The sequence below is a fragment of the Zootoca vivipara genome, chromosome 1 (genome assembly GCF_963506605.1).
Source record: "Zootoca vivipara chromosome 1, rZooViv1.1, whole genome shotgun sequence".
Classification (NCBI taxonomy): Eukaryota; Metazoa; Chordata; class Lepidosauria; order Squamata; family Lacertidae; genus Zootoca; species Zootoca vivipara.
The window spans coordinates 82170206-82190687 of record NC_083276.1 but is presented as its reverse complement, the minus strand read 5'-3'; the positions used below and the strand labels follow the sequence as shown (position 1 = coordinate 82190687).

At 43.1% G+C, this 20482-nt stretch overlaps 3 protein-coding genes across 4 annotated transcripts; all 3 read left to right on the top strand.

The window, feature by feature from the left end:
• The first annotated feature begins 1739 nt into the window (after positions 1-1739).
• Positions 1740-5240, top strand: LOC118090618 (olfactory receptor 5G3-like). Of its 2 annotated transcripts, XM_060277478.1 has the most exons (2): positions 1743-2639; positions 4895-5240. In XM_060277478.1, the coding sequence occupies exons 1-2, from the start codon at positions 1743-1745 to the stop codon at positions 5000-5002; spliced, it is 1005 nt and encodes a 334-aa protein (XP_060133461.1). In that variant the 3' UTR covers positions 5003-5240. The 2 variants fall into 2 exon arrangements, with proteins under 2 accessions (XP_034982455.2, XP_060133461.1); XM_035126564.2 differs by lacking the exon at positions 4895-5240 and having other exon boundaries at positions 1740-2675.
• A 6170-nt stretch (positions 5241-11410) lies between these two features.
• LOC118089952 (olfactory receptor 5AR1-like) lies at positions 11411-12379 on the top strand. Its single transcript, XM_035125156.2, has one exon. It carries the CDS (start codon positions 11447-11449, stop codon positions 12377-12379), a length of 933 nt encoding a protein of 310 aa, XP_034981047.2. The 5' UTR covers positions 11411-11446.
• A 3969-nt stretch (positions 12380-16348) lies between these two features.
• LOC118089945 (olfactory receptor 5G9-like) lies at positions 16349-17290 on the top strand. Its single transcript, XM_035125143.2, has one exon. It carries the CDS (start codon positions 16349-16351, stop codon positions 17288-17290), a length of 942 nt encoding a protein of 313 aa, XP_034981034.2.
• The last annotated feature ends 3192 nt before the right edge of the window (positions 17291-20482 follow it).

Here is a 20482-nt window from a genome sequence, read left to right as displayed (position 1 = left end):
GGATCTTTGCAGGTCCAGCATCAATATGCAGTATCCTCAGGCAGGGACCCAGCAGAGCCCACTATTGCTGCTGCTGCTTGCCCTGGACACCAGGTGGTTAGGTCTGAGCCAACCTTTAAATTTCCCACACTGCCACTGAACTACCATTCAGGGCATTGTGGGAAATTTAAATGATGAGTCAGATCCACCTTCCTGATCCTCATCATCACATTGGTACCAGACACTAGTCCATTGTGGCCAACAGGTAAGGCTTCTAGGAGACACCAGCAGAGGAAGAAGGCAGCCAGAGGGCATTCTGCCAAGGAAGGATCCAAACCTTGAGCCAGCCTTGTACCTCTGTCAGGCAAGCCAAGAATCTTGCTGGTGGGTGTTTGCCCATCTTTGCCTTCCAGCAGTGCTACCTATAGATTTATCCACAACTTTTGATCTTAGATCACCAGCTAATTGTCTGTGAAACAGGTGAAGTGAGTGAAGAGTTCCTGAAAAAGAGCAGAATCATTTCTCAGCTCATTTCACCCCATAATTAATTAGTTTCAGAGCCTCAACCAAGCTGGGGCCCCTTTAAGGAATGGTCTTCAAAAACCTTTCCACTGAGAGGTAAACTATACATTGTACAGCAGAGCTTTCCAAACTGTGTGTTGTGACATGTTAGCACGTACATAGACAACATCCGGCCCATGGGCCGGATACAGCCCACGAAGGCCGTTTATCCGACCCACGAGCCGCCCAGTCACCAAGCCGCCCGCTCGGCAAGTCCCCCGTGCTGTCCCCTCGCTGACCAGTGCCAGAAATCGCGTCTGCACAGCCGCAGAAGCGATTTCTGGCACTGCGGACATTTTGGACATGGGCAGCATGGAGCCAGAAATCACTTCTGCACATGTCCAGATGCGATTTTCGGCTTCCGGGCATGCACAGAAGTGATTTCCAAAGCCCGGAGATGGGCAGCGTGGGCGCCGGAAATCGCTTCTGTGTATGTCCAGACGTGATTTTTGGCTTCCGGACATGCACAGAAGCGATTTCCAGAGCCCCGGACATGGGCATCACCCATTTGTTCTTGCCATTTGTTTTATTCTTACTTTTTCTACCTGTGGCCACTGTGGTGACTGATTCCAGGTAGAAATGCAAGAACAGCTAATTGGCATTGCCACTTGAGTTTTCAAATCCTTCAGAGACCATATTACAAATTCCCAGCACGAGGCATCCCTTTTGGGCAAATCATTGGTTATATTCTCCTATAGATACTGCTTCAGTGATACAAGCAGGAGAAAGGTGCAAGATTTCAGCTGAAGAAGTAAAAGATGGGTGAGGGATTAAAACTGCTGCAAAGACATCAGGACGTGGGTAGGCTCTCTTAGTGATCTCTGGTTTATACTGCATTATGTCAGAAGGAGGGAATCTCTATAGCACTGAGGGTCATCATCATGTGGAGGTCAGAAGTTATTTTACATATTTCTTGCATGCCACTAAGCAGCTGGCAATCCTCAGAAAATATTATTTATTGATTTCATAAAAGATAAAGGATTATAAAAATGCAAGCTTTGTCTAGTCATTGAGACTGAGTGCTGAATCAGAATCCAGAAGATGCCCACAAAGTTAAAATTTCACCAATTACAATAGAAGGCATGAGACCCAGTGGTACTCAAAGATTCAGAGTTTTCTGTGATCCATAGTTCCATATATGCTATGCCATTTCAGAAATTGCTTGTCTTTTCTTCTCTACATTCTCTACAGAATTAAAAAGCATGTCAAGGGAAAATCACAGCACCATATATGAGTTCATACTTTTGGGCTTCACTGACTCACCAGAGCTGAAAATCTTGCTTTTCGTATTCTTCCTTGTAGTCTACCTCATCACCATTGTGGGGAATCTTGGGATGATCCTATTAATCAGGAACGATTCTCGACTTCACACCCCCATGTACTTCTTCCTCAGCCAGCTGTCCTTTGTGGACCTCTGCTACTCTTCCGTCGTCACCCCTAAGATGTTGATGGATTTTGTCGTGAAAAGCAAAAGCATTTCCTTGCCTGGATGTGCAGCACAGATGGCTATGTTTTGTCTCTTTGTGGCCGCTGAAGCTTTCATTTTGGCAGCCATGGCTTACGATCGGTACGTAGCTATTTCCAAGCCTCTTCTCTATACAGTCATCATGTCCAGGAAAATTTGTGCCCAGCTGATGGTTGGACCCTATCTTGCAGGACTGATCAATGCTACAACACACACCAGCTTAACTTTCCAGTTAACTTTCTGCAAGTCCACAATCAACCATTTCTTCTGTGACATCCCTGCAGTCATATCGCTCTCCTGCTCTGACACAAGTTTCAACATGATGGTGCTTTTGGGTCTCTCCTTTGTGTTAGGAACAGTCAGCGGCTTTATTGTCATCATCTCTTACATCTACATCCTTGCAGCCACTTTGAGGATCCGCTCCAGTGAAGGGAGGCACAAGGTTTTCTCTACCTGCTTTTCCCACCTCACCGCTGTCTCTCTTTTCTTTGGGAGCCTCTTCTTCATATATGTCCGGCCCAGTTCTGACTCCACAGAAGATGAAGACAAAGCTGTCTCCATGTTCTACACTGTGCTGATCCCCATGTTAAACCCCTTGATCTACAGCCTAAGAAACAAAGATGTGAAAGACGCAGTCAAGAGGGTGCTTAGAATGAAACATTTCTCCTGATAGGCAATTTTATTATTTTATTTTTTTGAAGAAAAGTTTATGTTTTCATCCATTCATGTTTGGGGAATTCATGAAAGGAAGTGCTTCGGAGAAAACTGAAAAATGCCTCTGCAGAGCATATAACTATCCCAGCCCTGGTTGTGATTTTCTCTCCCATTTATATAAGTGGGAGGGATAAACAGGGCAGTCTCAAGCAGGTCGGCCACCCTGGCGCTGAGGGGCGGAGATCGCTCCGGTGCCCCCACCCTCGCAGGGCGCAGTATGATTACCGGCCCGGCGCCCTAGCTCACCGCGCCACCGGGGGTCTACCTCACCCTGGGGATAAAAACAATGAGACAGAAAATAAGATGAAAGCCTCTCCCCCACACCTTCTGCTCTGGAATGAGCGAAGTGAAGATTCTTCTACCATAAGGGATCTTACCACCACCACCTGAGAACTACTCAACCAGGTGGTAATTCTGTGCACAATCCCCTGGGCTCAGGAAGTCTTACTTCAGAGTAGACATGTACATAACTGCACTGTTAAATGTTTACAAAGCTAATATCTAAATAGCTAACAGTTCTAAAAAGCAATTTTGCAGCAGATAAATAAATATTGCAATATAAAATGAGGGACATAGATTATTGGATCCTGGTCTAAGAAGCAGAGAAATATGCTAAATTCAATGTGATTTGGTCATCTTCCTTGAATTGAAATTTTTGCTCTGCACTAGCATTAAGCTCTGCACTAGCATTAAGTCCATGGGGTCACGAAGAGTCGGGCACGACTAAACGACTAAACAACAGCATTAAGCAGATGGGGACTGCACACTAAATACAGCAAAAGCCTGGTGGTCACCTTCCTGGGTAACACCAGAACTGGGATTAAATTTAGAGCAAAGGAGTAACAAGGCTTCCTAGCTGCTCCTCCGCGCCAAACCCTCCTTCAGGACCAAACATGACATGAATTTTGTCACATGATGATTTCCCTGGTGTGGCTGATTTTTCTTTAACAAAAAGCTAGTGTGGGGGGAGAGAAGAAAGAGCATTTGTGGGGCAGAGGGGAGGTTCTCATGGGGACCATGATGGGGCAAAGGCTTAAAGCTCCCTACCAACCCTCTACTGTGATTGTGATCCTGCTCACCCTCTGTCCAGTGATGGCTATTTGTTAAAAGAATATCAACCACACTGGAGCAAATGTCTAGATCAGGGTTTCCAGCTGGTTTTGGACTACAATTCTCATCTCATCATCCCTGACCACTGGTCCTGCTAGCTAGGGATGATGGGATTTGTACTCCAAAAACAGCTGGTGGCCCAAGGTTGGGAAACCCTGGTCTAGATTCACCCTGAACCTCTTTTCTTCAAACATTTCAAATGCATGCTTGGGGTTCCGGTTTCCGCCGGCAGGAATGGCGGACTGTTTTCCATCCCTCTGACCTTCGTAAGGAATTTGGCGGTTGCTAGGGGAGTAAATGGCAACCCCCTACCCTCTCCGGGGGTTACGGAGAGGGGCCGCTGGCCCGCGATGCCCCCAGACCCACTCCGACTGTTTATGGAGTGGGGGGAGCTTGGGCTGAAAAGCACTTACGAGGGCCAGGACTCCCGGACGCTAATCTGCATGGCGGGGATTTCCATGGTTAAAGAAGATAATTAGGCTTAAAACTATGGACATACTTCAGAAGGAGGGGAAGAAGCGCTGTTTACTGCTGAGAAATTTATGCTGCTGAGGGAGAGGAGTCAAAGGCTGTATATCATCTGGAAGAAGGATTGATGGGGACGGAGCGATAAGGGAATTGAGTTTTTTTTTATTTTTCTTCATATGAGTTACTTCGTACCTTCCCAGACGCGATGTCCTGGCTTGTTTGGAGTGAAAGAGAAGCAAAAAGACTGTGTGAGTTGAACTTTATAAACTGTTGTTACTGAGCATATTTTTTAAAGATGTGGAGTTGCCGATGAGAAAAGCCCCCCCCCCCTAGTCGGACAGAAGGAGTCCTGGACGCGTTCGGAGGATTTATGAGCTGTGACGCACTTTGAATTGGAGCAGCGACCTGAAGCTAAGTTCAGCTATAGGGCAAGGAGATCCATTAATTTACCAAGAGATTATGGTTTGATGTTTGGGTCTTCTGCCTGGAAAAGCTGTAAATTTAATAAAGATCGTTAATCTTCATGGCTATGAGAGAAAACGAAAGTGATTTGAGCTTTTTAAGATGGCGCTGCTTCGACGCAACAGGGAGCTCCAGACGAAGAAGATTTATGGGGAGGCTGGACTGATTAACCCACACAGGAGAAAGAACATTTGTGAAACCTTGTTTGATATTTATCTCAGCAGCTGGGAAACAATCGGTTGAAAGTGGAAAACATCTATGTGACTGTAAGGGGAAGATCTGGATTATTATGAACTTGGAGGACGATTTGAACTTTAGAAAAAAGACGGCAGTGGACGGTTGCGAGGAATCCCCAATTTCTTGAAGCATGGGAACCCAAATAAAAAATTCTCTAGATGATTTGGCATAACATTCGGTTTGATTGATATATATATGTGTATAATTTGAAATAATGAATGTGATATAATTGGTTTTAATTGGAAAATTAATAAAAATATATTTAAAAAAAAATCAAATGCATGCTTGGCTTCCAAATATACATTTAACCCTGCTAGAGGAAAAGAGTCACAGGGGGCAGGTTAAAGCATGCAAGTTGTCAGTGAGGAAAGAGTTAAGCAGGTACAGAGACATCAGCACAGGTGGCTCACTGCTCTTCTACTGATGAGTAATCCTTTTGTGCTGATTTTGCACAGTTTGCACTCTCCTTTTCAGGAACCAGAGAGTGCTTCTTGGTCTGTCTTGTACCTTCAGCACTCTGAGTACTTCGGTTGTCATTGTCACCTATAATTACTATATCCTCATGGCTGTCCTGAGAATATGCTGCAACGAGAACAAGCACAAAGCTTTCTCTCTCAGCTCAATCCATCTCACAGTTGTGTCTTTCTTTTATGGGACTCTCTTCTTTATATGTCTTCAGGCAGGTCTTCAGTTGATGAGGACAAGATGGTCTCTATGTTCTACACAGTTATGATCCCCAAGTTAAACACTTTGATCTGCAGCTTCAGAAACAAAGAAATGACAGGTGCAGTGAGGCGACTGAGCAGGTTGGGGGTGAATTTTATTATAGAATAAAAAGGCATATATAGTGCTAGATTCTTTTCTCTGGTAAGTCACTAAGCTCAAGTAACTAAAAGAATGGATCCTTTGGGATTTCGTAGTAAATATTGATCTAATCCATGGAAAACCTGATTGCAGTCTGTTGTGATTCAGCAATAAAGCATGGGTTTTCCCAGGGAAAGCAGTGAGACAAAAAAAATACCCACTCATACATGGACTAGTGACTGGAAAGAGTGGTGAGATAGATAGATAGATAGATAGATAGATAGATAGATAGATAGATAGATAGATAGATAGATAGATAGATGGTAGGTAGGTAGGTAGGTAGGTAGGTAGATGATACCAGTAGATAGATGATAGATAGATAGATAGATAGATAGATAGATAGATAGATAGATAGTAGGTAGGTAGGTAGATGATACCAGTAGATAGATGATAGATAGATAGATAGATAGATAGATAGATAGATGATAGATAGATAGATGATAGATGATAGATAGATAGATAGATAGATAGATAGATAGATAGATAGATAGATGATAGATAGATATGAGAGAGAGAGAGAGAGAGAGAGAGAGAGAGAGAGAGAGAGAGAGAGAGAGAGAGAGAGAGATGCAGTCCTTTTTTCTTTAAAATGTTTAAATGACTCAAATGTTTCAACTCAAGAAAATCACCATTTTATAGTCGAAATCAGGAAAAATAAATACAGGAAATGGACAAAAGTACAAAGATTCACAAAATGTTTAGGGGTATATGTCCCCCTGCGTCGTCCCCCCAGAAAAAAAGCACTGGATAGACTAGGTAGATGATAGATAGATAGATGATAGATAGATAGATAGATAAATAATGGTAGGTAGGTAGGTAGGTAGGTAGGTAGGTAGGTAGGTAGGTAGGTAGGTAGGTGATAGTCTGCAAGCTCAGTTCAGAGGAGAAATATGGCAGGTAGAGATGATGGTGCTGAGCCAAAGTGCTGTCCATGACAACTTTCTTTCTTTCTTTCTTTCTTTCTTTCTTTCTTTCTTTCTTTCTTTCTTTCTTTCTTTCTTTCTTATGCCCCCTTTATCTTCCAAGGATCTCAAGGTGGTATACATAGTTCTCCTCCTTAGATGCAGCCACAATTTCATCACAATAAAATCTTCAAGCAGTAATGTCCAGCCAGTCACTGTCCACATATTCTTTCCAACTGAAAGGCCATAGGGGAGTGACCAGAGAGGAGGGGGCTGGCAGGACCGGCTCTTCATAGACCCCCGGTGGCGCGGTGCACCATGGCGCGGGGCTGGTAAGCTGGGTGCCGGCCCGGAAAGGAGGGCGCCACGCGGCTTTGCCACGCGGAAACCAATTGCGGCCTGTGAGGGCAGGGCGGGCGGCGGAGAGATCTCCGCCCCTCAGCACCAGGGCGCGCGATCTGCTCAAGACGGCCCTGGGGGCTGGCACTGGGGACCATCATTTTTGGCTTGGCAGTCAACAAGCAAAGAGCAGAGACGGCACTGACAGCACCAGACTATGCATGCCTACCTATAAGTAAGTCCCCCCGCCCCCAGGTTTAATGGGACTTATTTCCAGTTGTGTTAATAGGATTGCTGTTTGAAGTGTTCTTTCTACTTCCTCCCCAAAGCACTGTGGTTGGAAGTAAAAAAGAGAGCTCTGATAATGTCATTTCCTGATTAGAATCTACAGTTGTTAGTCACAAAATTGCACTTTGCACTGCTCCCCTTGGGGAAGGTTAAGAAATGTGTCAATAATACTAATATTAAAAACTACCAAGAAATCCTCCAACTCTCTGAAAATAATGATAATAATAATAATAATGGCATTTATATCCCACCTTTTCTCCAAGAAGTTCTCCCCTCATTTAATCCCCACAGTAACTTTGCGTGAGTGACCAAGCCACGACAGCTCCAGCCCCCAGGGATCATAAGAAAGGAATAAAGACTCTGACAACGTGTTATGGAATTAAAATTAGGCCACAACTTTATTAAACTTCTGAATGTAGGAAGACCTTGGCTTAGGCCTTGGGCGTGCATCCCTCCCAGCCCCTCAGTCGGGGGAACTGGAGCACATCAGGGTAAATGGGATATGGGGGTGCACTGCGAGACGTATATGTATGCAGGCAGCCCAGCCCATATCCCTGCACATAGGGTAGTTCACTGACAACTTTTAAATGTATGGCCAGTGACACCCATTATGTTGTTGAAGATTCATTCCCCATGTCTGCAGTCATGGGATTGTTGTCTATCATGATTGTATATGTTTTTAATTCCACAGAGTGGGAAGTAATGGAGACAGGATGTTTGTGTTACTGTGTTCCGTGGAGTGGGACTGTTGTCCTTTGTTCTTTCTCTTTGCTGTCTGATGCTAGAGGGGGAGGGAGCCATGTTGCAGTGCTCCGAGTGTATTATATGTAAATAAACGTAGATTAGGCAAAATGCTGAGTTGCTGAGGTCTGTAAGCAAACTGCGAAGACTCTGCGGATCCCTGAGTGTGCTGATGTTTCTTGGCATCAGTCACTGTGGTGTTCAGGCTGAAGAAAGCTTTTGAAGCTCCCGAACGATCGACCAGGAGGGAAAGAACATGCCAGTCGGGCACGTGTCTTTACCAAGAGTGTAGGACTTTACTTGTGTGTAGGACGACTCCTAACATATAGAACCCCTTTTAAGAGAGGATCCTGGAATCGCCGACACAGGGGGGTGAGTCACCACTTCATGCCCACACCCCCATTATAGGGAAGAAAAGACTAAAGAATTACACCCTACGCCATAAACTGCCAAAATTGTGACAAATTGCTACAGGGAAGACAAAACGCAAGAAAATTTCATCCCAGTCCTTCAATAGCAACCAGAGAAAATTGCCCCACAGCTAATTGCAATTGCCACTAGAGCTTTCAAATTCTTCAGAGAGACCAAATTCCCATAATGAGGTATCCCTTTATGGCAGACCATTGGTTATATCATCCCTGTAGATACTACTTCAGTGATAGAAGCAGGAGCGCTTTGCAGAATTTCAGCTGAAGAAGCATATGTTTGCGGAAATAGTTTCAGAATAGATGATGGATGAAGGAATTAAACTGCAGCAAAGCCATCAGGACAATGGTAGGCTCTCTTAATAATTTCTGGTTTATACTGTACATAGCATTATGTCAGGAAGGGGCAATTTGGAGGATCATCATCAGGTGGAGGTCAGAAGTTATTTTCATCCTTCCTGCATGCCACTAACAAGCAGACAAAGCGCAGAAAATATTATTTATTGGCTTCATAACAGATAAAGGGTGACAAAACTGCAAACTTTGCCTAGTCATTGATTCTGAATGCTGAATCAGTATCCAGAAGATTCCCCCTAAAGTTACAATTTTGCATATAGCCCAGAGACTGCTCTACAATGAGGTGGGCACTTGAGTGGCAGATTTGGGAGGGAAGGCAGATTAGGATCCTAGCTCACCTCCTCCCTCTCATCCTGACTAGCTACCTGACGTAGGAAGCACACATAAATCAGGCAGAGCCTGGAAGGGACACTGGCTGAGGGAAGGAAAGTGCTGAAGGGTGGGGGTAGGAGGAGGCAGCAGTGGAAAAAAGAGAGTGGCTTCATTTTTATTTTAAATATTGTCATTCCCACTGATGTTTGTTTCAGGACTGAAGGCTACGCTTGGGGGTTGGGCCATGGGTTTTTTAACCTCCACAAACAAATGAATCCCATGAACACTTTCCCATGAGTATGTTCCACTGAACATACAGTAAGTTCACCTGAGTAAAAATCCACACTATTACACTAGTACCATTAAATTGTAATAATTAGGGGCTCTTGCTCAGATTAGAATCATATCACTTTATTTTTTTAAAAAATAATGTTTTTATTAGTTTTCAATTACAGTCCAATAATAGCCTCATTATAACAATACCAATTTATAATACAATTGTTAATACCAATCATTCAAATACCGAATTGTATAATTTAGATAAAGTGGGGGTCCCGCATGCTAGATTTGATTAGTTGATTAATTTCTTTATCTCTGCATTCCAAAATCTTATTACTTTCAATTACATTCCAGTCATAATAATAATCCCTCATACAACAACTACAATATTAATAATGTCTATTTGTGTTGGCACATTAAATGATTTATAAAACTACAAGTGAGGAACTCAAACTATATGCTTGTTCTTCCTGTGTGTGGCAATTATTCTGTCTGTGGTGTTTCTTCCTGTCCTTATAAGATGTCTTTCTTCCCCCCTGTTGTTGCTGTTATCTGCCATGATTTGGGTGGAACTGATATCCCATTGCTGTTCCACAAATTTCTCTTTTGCTTTGTCCCGTGCTCCGTTTTTTTTGCAACTTTAACAACAGCTGCAAAAGTCACTCTGTCCCAGTAAATATTACCTGTTGTTACCATTTTTCCTCTCAGCCTAGGAAGAAAAGCCATCTGTCAAACTGCAAATGACTCAATAAAGAGCCCTATCAGTTCCTTGGCAGTTCACAGACCCTTTCATCCTTCCTTCCAGCTGAAGATCTGTGAGCAATTATCATTTCAATTGAATTAAATTCCAAGTCCTCTAAGTGTTATTCAGTTCACTTTGTAAATAATAAAGGATGGGGAAGAGTCAGCTCTCAGTTTCCATAGTAAACCTTTTGCAAAATATAGCTTCCCTCCCTTTTTCCTTTTTTTTACACACATAGTTCAGTTTGATGTTGTATTCCATGTTTAAATTCCAATTTCTTCCATCCTTGCTTCTACAAATATAATTTGAACTAACATTCAGAAGAGGGTTGCCAAATTATAAATGTAGAGAAGAAAACTTTAAATCAGGCATCCCCAAACTGCGGCCCTCCAGATGTTTTGGCCTACAACTCCCATGATCCCTAGCTAACAGGACCAGTGGTCAGGGATGATGGGAACTGTAGTCCAAAACATCTGGAGGGCCGAAGTTTGGGGATGCCTTCTTTAAATAAAGAAACCGTAGGCTCCCCCCGCCACTGTCTTTTGCACTGAACGAAGTCTTATCTCAAGTTCAAACCTTAAAGTCCTTGCAGTTGGTTTGTTCCACAGTTTGTGATATCATCTCTTCCAGCACATGCCTGTACTTTAGCTCTAATTAACAGGAGAACCTCTGTTTCTTAATGGTGGTGTTGGAGGGTTTTTGGCAGGCAAAGTGCTTTTGTACTCCGTGCCACCGACTCCCACATTCCAGAACCAGGTACCGAGACAAAATGAGAGTGAAGCCCATCCCACCCCCATCTCTGGGGGAAATTTACATGGATAATTATCCTCAATTATCATTAAGACAGAGCAAAACCGGAAGCCCAAAATCAAATCATTTTAGGGTTGGCACAGACTTTGGAAGTCACTGACTCAAACCTTCTGCTCGATGTATGCTCAACACTCAACAAAACTAAACAAATGGGGGTGGTAGTTATCATCTGCTTACTGTTCAGTGTCCTAGTCCTAGTTCAATGACTGGAAGAGCATTTTCTAGTTTGCCTCAGGCAACAAAATGTCTTGGATCAGCACAGGCATAACCACAGGAAGCACGATAGCCAGCAGGATACAAGGATGCAGAGTTTTCAGTGATACAAACTTGAGTTTATGTTACAGAAATTGCTTGTCTTTTCTTCTCTACATTCTCTACAGAATTAAAAAGCATGTCAAGGGAAAATCACAGCACCATATATGAGTTCATACTTTTGGGCTTCACTGACTCACCAGAGCTGAAAATCTTGCTTTTCGTATTCTTCCTTGTAGTCTACCTCATCACCATTGTGGGAAATCTTGGGATGATCCTATTAATCAGGATCGATTCTCGACTTCACACCCCCATGTACTTCTTCCTCAGCCAGCTGTCCTTTGTGGACCTCTGCTATGCTTCCGTTGTCACCCCTAAGATGTTGATGGATTTTGTCGTGAAAAGCAAAAGCATTTCCTTGCCTGGATGTGCAGCACAGATGGCTATGTTTTGTGTCTTTGTGGCCACTGAGTGTTTCATTTTGGCAGCCATGGCTTATGATCGGTACGTAGCTATTTCCAAGCCTCTTCTCTATACAGTCATTATGTCCAAGAAAATTTGTGCCCAGCTGATGGTTGGACCCTATCTTGCAGGGCTACTAAATGCGACGACACATACCAGCTTAACTTTCCAATTAACTTTCTGCAAGTCCACAATCAACCATTTCTTCTGTGACATCCCTGCAGTCATATCGCTCTCTTGCTCTGACACAAGTTTCAACATGATGGTGCTTTTTGGTCTCTCCTTCATGTTTGGAACAGTCAGTGGCTTAATTGTCATCATCTCTTACATCTACATCCTTGCAGCCACCTTGAGGATCCGTTCCAGTGAAGGGAGGCACAAGGCTTTCTCTACCTGCTTTTCCCACCTCACCGCTGTCTCACTTTTCTTTGGGAGCCTCTTCTTCATATATGTCCGGCCCAGTTCTGACTCCACAGAAGATGAAGACAAGATTGTCTCCATGTTCTACACTGTGCTGATCCCCATGTTAAACCCCTTGATCTACAGCCTAAGAAACAAAGATGTGAAATACGCAGTCAAGAGGGTGCTCAGGGTGAAACATTTCTCCTGATATGCAGTTATTCGGTTTTGTTGCAGAAAAGTTGCTATTTCCATCCATTTTTGTTTGGGGAATTCATGAAAGCAAGTGTGTTGGCAAAGACTGTTGAAAAGGTCCCCAAACAGCATGAAACTCTCTGAGCCCTGGAGGTAGAATAGTGGTTTTCTCTCCCATTTATGTTTGTGGGAAGGATTTTAAAAATATATATATCATAGGGAAAGAAAAGGACAGGAAAGCAGCTCCCATACACCTTATGCCCTGGAAGGAGCGAAGTGAAGATTCTTCTACCATCTTACCACTGAGGACTGCTCAACCAGGTGGTAATTATGTGCCCTCTTGTCTGGGCTCGAGAAACCTTACTTCAGAGTAGACATGTACATTAAATGTTGAACCAGCTAATATCTAAATGGGTAAGAGTTTAAGAAAGGAATTTCACAGCAAATTAATAAATATTGTGATATAAGAAGAGGGACGTAGACTAATGGATGCTGGTCTAAGAAGTAGAGAAATATACTCAGTTCAATGTGATCTTGTCATTCTTCACTGAATTAAATTTCAAACTCTGCACTAGCATTAAGCAGGGGACTGAACACTAAATATATATGTGTGTAGCAAAAATCCATGGATGTTTTTCCCTTGGGAGAAAATTTGGACCAGAGAAGGTCAGGGCTTCCTGGCCCTTTCCCTGCCTGCAGCTCCTCTGCTCCGAATCCTCATTAAGCACCCAAGTTTGACATGACATTTGTCACATGGTTTCCCTGGTAACACAAAGTTGGATCAAGGGAAAGAAGAAATAGCAAGTGTGGGTAGATTCTCATTGGGACTATGATGGGGCAAAGACTTAAAGCCCCCCTACAAACCACTCACCTTGATTCTGATCCTGCTTGCCTTCCACCCATTGAGGATGATTTGTTAAGGAAAATCAACCAGTGAGTTTTGCACTGAACCTCTTTTCTTCCCAAACATTTAAAATGCATGTTTGGCTTGCAAATAGACATTTGGGACACTGCAAGAGGAAAAGGGTCTCTGGGGTCAGGCTAATGCCTATAAGCTTGGGGAAAGAAAAGGTTAAGCATAAGAAGAAGAAGCTTTTGTTTCCAGCCTATGCATGTGTGAGATGTGTAGTTAAGGCCTTAAAGGGGAAACCTGGTAGGTAATAAATATGTGTTTGCATGGTATTTCAGGGTGGGAGGGTGGGTGCTTGTTGTTTTGCACTTTGGCATTTGTAAAGAAAAGAATATTTTTTATAAAAAAGTGTATTATATATATTTAACATTGTATTATATTTAATGTTATAGTTGTATTTGTTGTATTATGTGTTGTTGTGTGACAGTTGCCTGTTTGATCTTTTATATGTGCTATGGCTATATGGCTAATGCAATAAACTTTGATTTGATTTGGTTTAACTGTGTAATGTCTGTATTTTTATTTTTTGTCTGTAAATGTGCCGGTGTGGTGTAGTGGTTAAGAGCGGTAGACTCATAATCTGGGGAACCGGGTTTGTCTCTGCTCCTCCACATGTAGCTGCTGGGTGACCTTGGGCTAGTCACACTTCTCTGAAGTCTCTCAGCCCCACTCACCTCACAGAGTGTTTGTTGTGGGGGAGGAAGGGAAAGGAGAATGTTAGCACTTTGAGACTCCTTAGGGTAGTGATAAAGCGGGATACAAAATCCAAGCTCTTCTTCTTAAATTGATTTTTTATATATCTATATGTCTATGTCTATGTCTATATCTATCTATCTAGCTCTAGCTCTAGCTCTAGCTCTCTCTATCTCTCTATATACGGTATATATGGATAAAAGGGCAGAGTTTTCAATGAGCAGCTAAGAAAAGGAAAAAAATAAATGTAATTAATTTACATGGTTAATGTAAAAATTAAAGTTGGCAGAAGGTCATCATGGCTAGCTAGACATATGGGATTGGTGAGGTTTCTAGCATAAAAATATCAGAGGCTGAAGATGCCTGAACATGCTGGAAAAGAATATCTAAGATGGCTTTGGGAATACTTGAAGAAATGCTGGAAGTTGGCTTGGAGCAAGATTACGAGCCTATGTTGCTCTCTGTCCTTCTGCTTTCCATTCACCCTTACCAAAAATAAGAATAAAACAAATGCTCCCAAAGTCACCATAATACTCATGACCTGGTAAAGGCTGTTCTGGATTATCTATCAAATGCTGAAAAGGAAGTCAATGTTTTGCATCAATGGTGTATGAACTTTATCGCTCCAAACACCTTGTTATCCACTTCCAGAAAACATTACCATTTGTGCTACTACAGCAAAACAATTCATTGCAGTATTACACCCCACAAGAATGTATTGTTTGCTATTCCCTCCACCCATTTGATCTGGTAGGGCAGAAGGCAAGGAGGTTAACAGCAGGTGCACCCAGAGCCAATGACAGGCTACCAATGAATTCTAATATTGTCCCCATGTTCCTCCCTGCTAAGTTTTACAAGGGCAAAATTAAGGGCTGATTCACACCTCCGTTTGCCCCACCACTTTCCCCCAGGAAAACCCATGGTTTAGCACTGAAATGGAACAAATGACAATTGAGTTCTTCACAGATTGTTGTTGGTTCCGATTTAGTGCTAAAGAGCAGGCTTTCCAGAGGAAAGCGCTGGGATGATGGCAAAGCCACTCAGACTCATGGGACAAGCAGAAAACCACTTTGACCTGTGCTTTCTGAATTCAGGATACTGATGCCACCTTGAGCATCTTGGAGAAAAAGTGGGATATAAATGAAATAAATAATGTCAAATGCAAGTGTTAAACAGCTTCAGATTCTATGAGGCTACATTTATTCTGAATTCAGAATGCTGATGGCATTCAAAGTAATATTCTTGTTTTACAAGGTTAGCAGATGAAAAAGACAGGTTTCACTGTGGCCAAAGCATCTTTGAAGAAAAACATTTTTTCAGTGCAATTAATGCTCATACCCAGTGGGACAAAAATTAATTGCAGCTTTACCACCTGACAGTAGAAATGGGTCCTCAAAGCCCCAGACTGAAGAACTCAGAAGGATATAAAGATCCTTGCCTTTGTAAACAACACTGGAGAGGCCAAGAAAACCTCATCTGGAAGATGTGCGTTGAGATCCTATACAAGACTTCTCAAAGTAAGTCCCATTGAGTTCAAACGGGACTTTCCCTCCAGAGTACAGGTTCTCAGACCAAAGCAACTCAGAAATTGCTACAAGTTAAATTACTACCATCATTTCAATGTCCCCAGTGATGTAAGATTGAATCAGTGAAAGAAGTTGCCAAAAAAAATCAGCGCCACAATCCTAAGGAGGCCAAGACAATTATGGGATGTGTATTTTGTTTTAAGTAAAAGAGATAAGAAAGTTAATGAACCATAGGGATGTGGGAAGGCTTGGGGGCATAGAGAGTTTTTGCTTCAAATTCCACTATGTGGATTGTCTGGACACATTTTTCCCCCCCTCCACACCTCAAATAGGAGTTTTTAAAAAATCCTTCTCGTTCCATCAGTGCCCCTGCTTTTCATTACTTGCAACATTTTTCTAGCCATTAACTTCTTTAAAAGGTAGAAAGTGCATTAAGCAGAAAATTCAGGGTGCAAAAAGAATCTTGTAAAAAGGAAAGCAGAGAACATTATAGGTATCATTATAGGTATCATGCATATTTTCAGAAGTCATTTTTTTCTTAAAATAGCTTCCTAGATATGCAACAGCTGAAATAGAAAACTAGTATTTCTTTATTTTGTCTGTTCTGACCAGCAGCAGGTCTCTGTGCCCCACCAGCACAGAGACACCTTCCATGTCATTTGCAGCCTGATTCTCTTTTTAACTGGAGATGCCAGGAATCGAACCAGGGACTTTCTTTATGCAGAGCATGAGATGCAGCAAATCCCCTCCTCACTACCTCTTCCATTCACAGTCTGTATTTCATGAGTAGCTTTATCTACATTCCCTGCACTACAATGGAACTTACCTTCTACTTTTCTACACAGAGATACTGTGAATGGCCAATGTAAACCACACCATGGTGCATGAATTTATCTTTCTGGGCTTTGCTGGATCTCCAGAGCTGCAAATCCTACTCTTCATATTCTTCCTAACCGTCTACCTCATCACCCTCGTGGGAAATCTTGGGATGATCCTCTTAATCAGGACTGACTCCCGGCTTCACACCCCCATGTACTTCTTTCTCAGCAACTTGTCCTTTGTGGACCTCTGCTATTCTTCAGTTGTCACTCCTAAGATGTTGGTGGATTTTGTTGCGGAAAGCAAAATGATTTCCTTGCCCGGGTGTGCAGCACAGATGTGGTTCTTCAGCTTCTTTTTGGGTGTCGAAGGTTACCTCTTGACTTCAATGGCCTATGATCGGTATGTGGCCATTTCTAACCCACTGTTGTATAAGCTCATCATGTCCAGGAAAGTTTGTGTCCAACTGCTGGCTGGCCCCTATTGTGTGGGGCTGCTAAATGGCATCACACACACAACCTTAACTTTCCAGTTAACCTTCTGTCACTTCAAGATCAATCACTTCTTCTGTGACATCCCTGCAGTGATTTCGCTCTCCTGCTCAGACACACAAATCAACAAGTTAGTGCTCTTTGCCATGTCCTGCACACTGGGCACTCTCAGCTGTTCTCTTATCATCATCTCCTACATCTACATCCTCGCTGCCATCCTGAGGATGCGCTCTGCAGAGGGCTGGCGTAAGACTTTCTCTACCTGTTTCTCCCACCTCACCACCGTTTCCATCTTTTTCGGGACCCTCTTCTTTATCTACGTGGTACAGCCCAGCAACAGCTTCTCAGAAGATCAGGACAAGATGGTCTCCATGTTCTACACAGTTGTGATTCCAATGTTAAATCCCTTGATCTACAGTGTAAAGAACAAAGAAGTGAAAGATGCTGTAAAGAGAGTAATCGGGAGAAAGGGGTTCCTATTGAAATAGTGGGCCTGTCATAGAATTCCTTCTTAAGCCGAGGGTGGTTAGACTTCAGGTTTGTGTGAGCTAATTGGGATTGCTGTTGGCATGGAAGAGAAGATCTCCCAAGGTGGGAGGCTGGGAGAAGGAAGGGAAGTTCCCACGTGAGAGCTGGAAGGGTTCACCTTTCTCTGTGTTGGTCAAGTTAAGATTTACCTGTGAAAGAGGAGTTTTGTGTGCTTTTCTTTCTTTTCTTTTTTCTGTTTTTGTTTTCATTTAGATTAGTTTTTTAGTGTAATCTGTATATAAAAAAAATGTAAAAATCGTGAAATCCTGTTTGCCACTTTTCTCCGTAACCGCTTGACCGATCGTCCTGAAATTTTGACACAACGATCCAGGCCACTCCTAGAGCGTTGTTGGGGGCAAAAATCCCTCAAATCGCACACCTGCCCAGGTACAGACCTGCTTTTCCACCAAGTCAAACAGTGCCCTTAAGTGGAATTCCTCCCACAGTACACCCCCTCCCTTCCTGAGAAATCTAAGCCACACCCACAAACCGAATGACATCATCATCAACCAAGCAACTGAAGCACACCAAGGCAGCCATTTTATCTAGGCCTTTGTTTTAGGCCCCTGACAGGCTGACAGGCCTCCACTAGACCCGGGGAGGGGGATAACCCACAGCAACACACTTGGGGGCACGGCAAAGGGTTTTACTTTACCATTTAGCACCACTACCTCCCCCAAAAAAAACCACCAAAGAACCAACATTGCCAAGTGGAGGTCGGGGCCTGCCTGAGGGGGGGGGTTGCCACAGACCGCAGCACGGCCTTCGATTTATGTAGGCCCCTACACTGCAAGGGGTTTTTACTTTACAATTTAGCACCACTACCCCCCAAAAATCCACAAGACAAAAATAAATATGACTTATTTTATGGGTATGTCTTATTTTAGGAGAAACAACTGATTGTAAGCCTCTGTGTCTTTTTTTTTTAAAAAAAAAAAAACCATTCACGTTCTCTCCCCAGTTTAAGTCCTCAGATATTTGCAGTGCACACACCCCACCCCATTTACAATTCCCTACCTTCCCCTTGCCACTTCCTGGGTTTTTTTATGGAACTGAACAACTTGGGTACTTCAGAACGCACCTTCTGTTGCCAGGCCCTTGCAGGGCCAGACAGAGGCCCGGCCCAGGTAGATAAGATAATGTGTCCCTGTTTTTAACCCTTTTGTTACTTTTTTCATTTTACTGATTGTGAATATGCTGACCGAGGCCCGCTTTGGATTCGGAGGCCCGCGCCAAGTGGCCCATATGATCCCCCTCCTTCTGTCTGGGCCTGTCTGTTGCTACAGGGCTGTGGGGCTTCGCTATTTGACACCCCCCCTCCCCGGGTTGGGATTCTTTAAGTAGTTCTCTGGGTCCCAGGGCACATCATCACCCCCGATCCTTAATCTAAACATATAGAAATGTTCACGATGCATGCGCAGGGGCCAATGTATGGAGATACAGGGGGGAGGGGACAACAGAGGGCTCAGACAAAAGTAAATACTGGGAAATGGAACCCAGAAACTGACAGCTCCTTCTCCAAGGATGGTGGCCAAGGTATGGAGATACAGGGGGTAGGGGCCAACACTCCCCAGGAACAACAGAAGGTTCAGACAAAAGTGCATGCTGGGAAATAGAACCCAGAACCTAACAGTTCCTTTTCGAGGGTGGGGGCCAAGGTATGGAGATACAGGGGGGAGGGGCCAACACTCCCCAGGGACAACAGAGGGAAGGGTATCCTACCGAAACACAGGGATGAGCCGGGGTGGAGGGAGGAGGGGCAGGATACGTCATGGATCATGACAGGGTGGGGGGGATGACAGGAAAGAACCACAGCAACGCATGGCCGGGTCAGCTAGTGTATTAATAAAATCTTATAAACTTTTTTTTAAAAAAAAAGGAAGGAAGGAAGGAAGGAAGGAAGGAAGGAAGGAAGGAAGGAAGGAAGGAAGGAAGGAAGGAAGGACCTTTCCTGTGGTGGCTCCCCATTTGTGCAATGCTCTCCCCAGGGAGGCTCACCTAGTGCCTTCATTACATATCTTTAGACTCCAGAAGAAAACATTTCTCTTTATTCAGGCCTTGGGCTGATTAACATTCTATGTCCTAAGGACACATTCTCTTTTGAGTAAAATTTCTGTCCGGGTGGATTTTTAAAATTTGCCAAAAATTTCTCTGTTTATGCCTATGTGGAAGTAATATTGTATGAGATCTCTGCTAAGCACTCATTCTGATTTGTTTTTGGAAAGGTTATATAACAATGAACTTTCATCCTGACTTGTTTGCAGGGTGTATATATGGTTTCCAATTAATCATTCAGTTCAAACTTTTCAAAGCAATTCCCTGTCCTCTTTCGAACCAGAAAAGGTCTTTCTTTCTTTATAACTTCTTTTTTAAAAAAACAAACTTTGACGTGATAGGCGACAGAGCACTTTAAACCACTTTAGTTGTGTAAACCTTAATTTCCTGGTATGCATTTGAATCCCTCCCTCAAAAATACTGATGATCTGGAGGCACCCATACACTTAGAATTAAAGGAGGCAAAGGGGTACCTCTGAGTAGATGTCTAGCCCAGCTCACATTAAAAATTGCTCTTAGTTTCTCACCAAGTTTTCTTCAGCAATCAGAGAGTTGCAGTTATTGTTCAACTTTTAGAAGTCAGAAACTCCTGCCAATCTGCAGCAAGAGATCCTAATCAACTTTATGCTCACCCTGTCTTAAGCAACCCGTTTTATGCAAGAAAAGGTATGCTCGTATAATATTAGAATTAACATTGTTTCTGTAGGGTGAACAATATGACTGATATACTGGCATAACTGCTATTTTGTGCCTTTTTCAATACAAGAAAGAAGGGGGGGTGTTTTAGGTATATCAGTAAATATTTCCACAAAGCAGACCATGTGGTCAGTTTTATGATATGACACCAGAAATGTTTGACAGAAGAGGAGTTTTGCACGGTTCTTCCTAATTAATTCTGATGTTCCGGGTTTTTCTGTTTTTTTAAAATGCTTTCCTATATTGTATTCGTCTGTGGCGTTGTATTCAGAATTACCTGGACTGGTAGGAGAAACACTTAAAGATATGGCCTCATTAATCTTTTTGAAGATATGCACATAAAACAAGAAAGCTTTCCCAGTCCTACACTTATAGCTAGGAAAAGACTGGAGCGTGCAAAG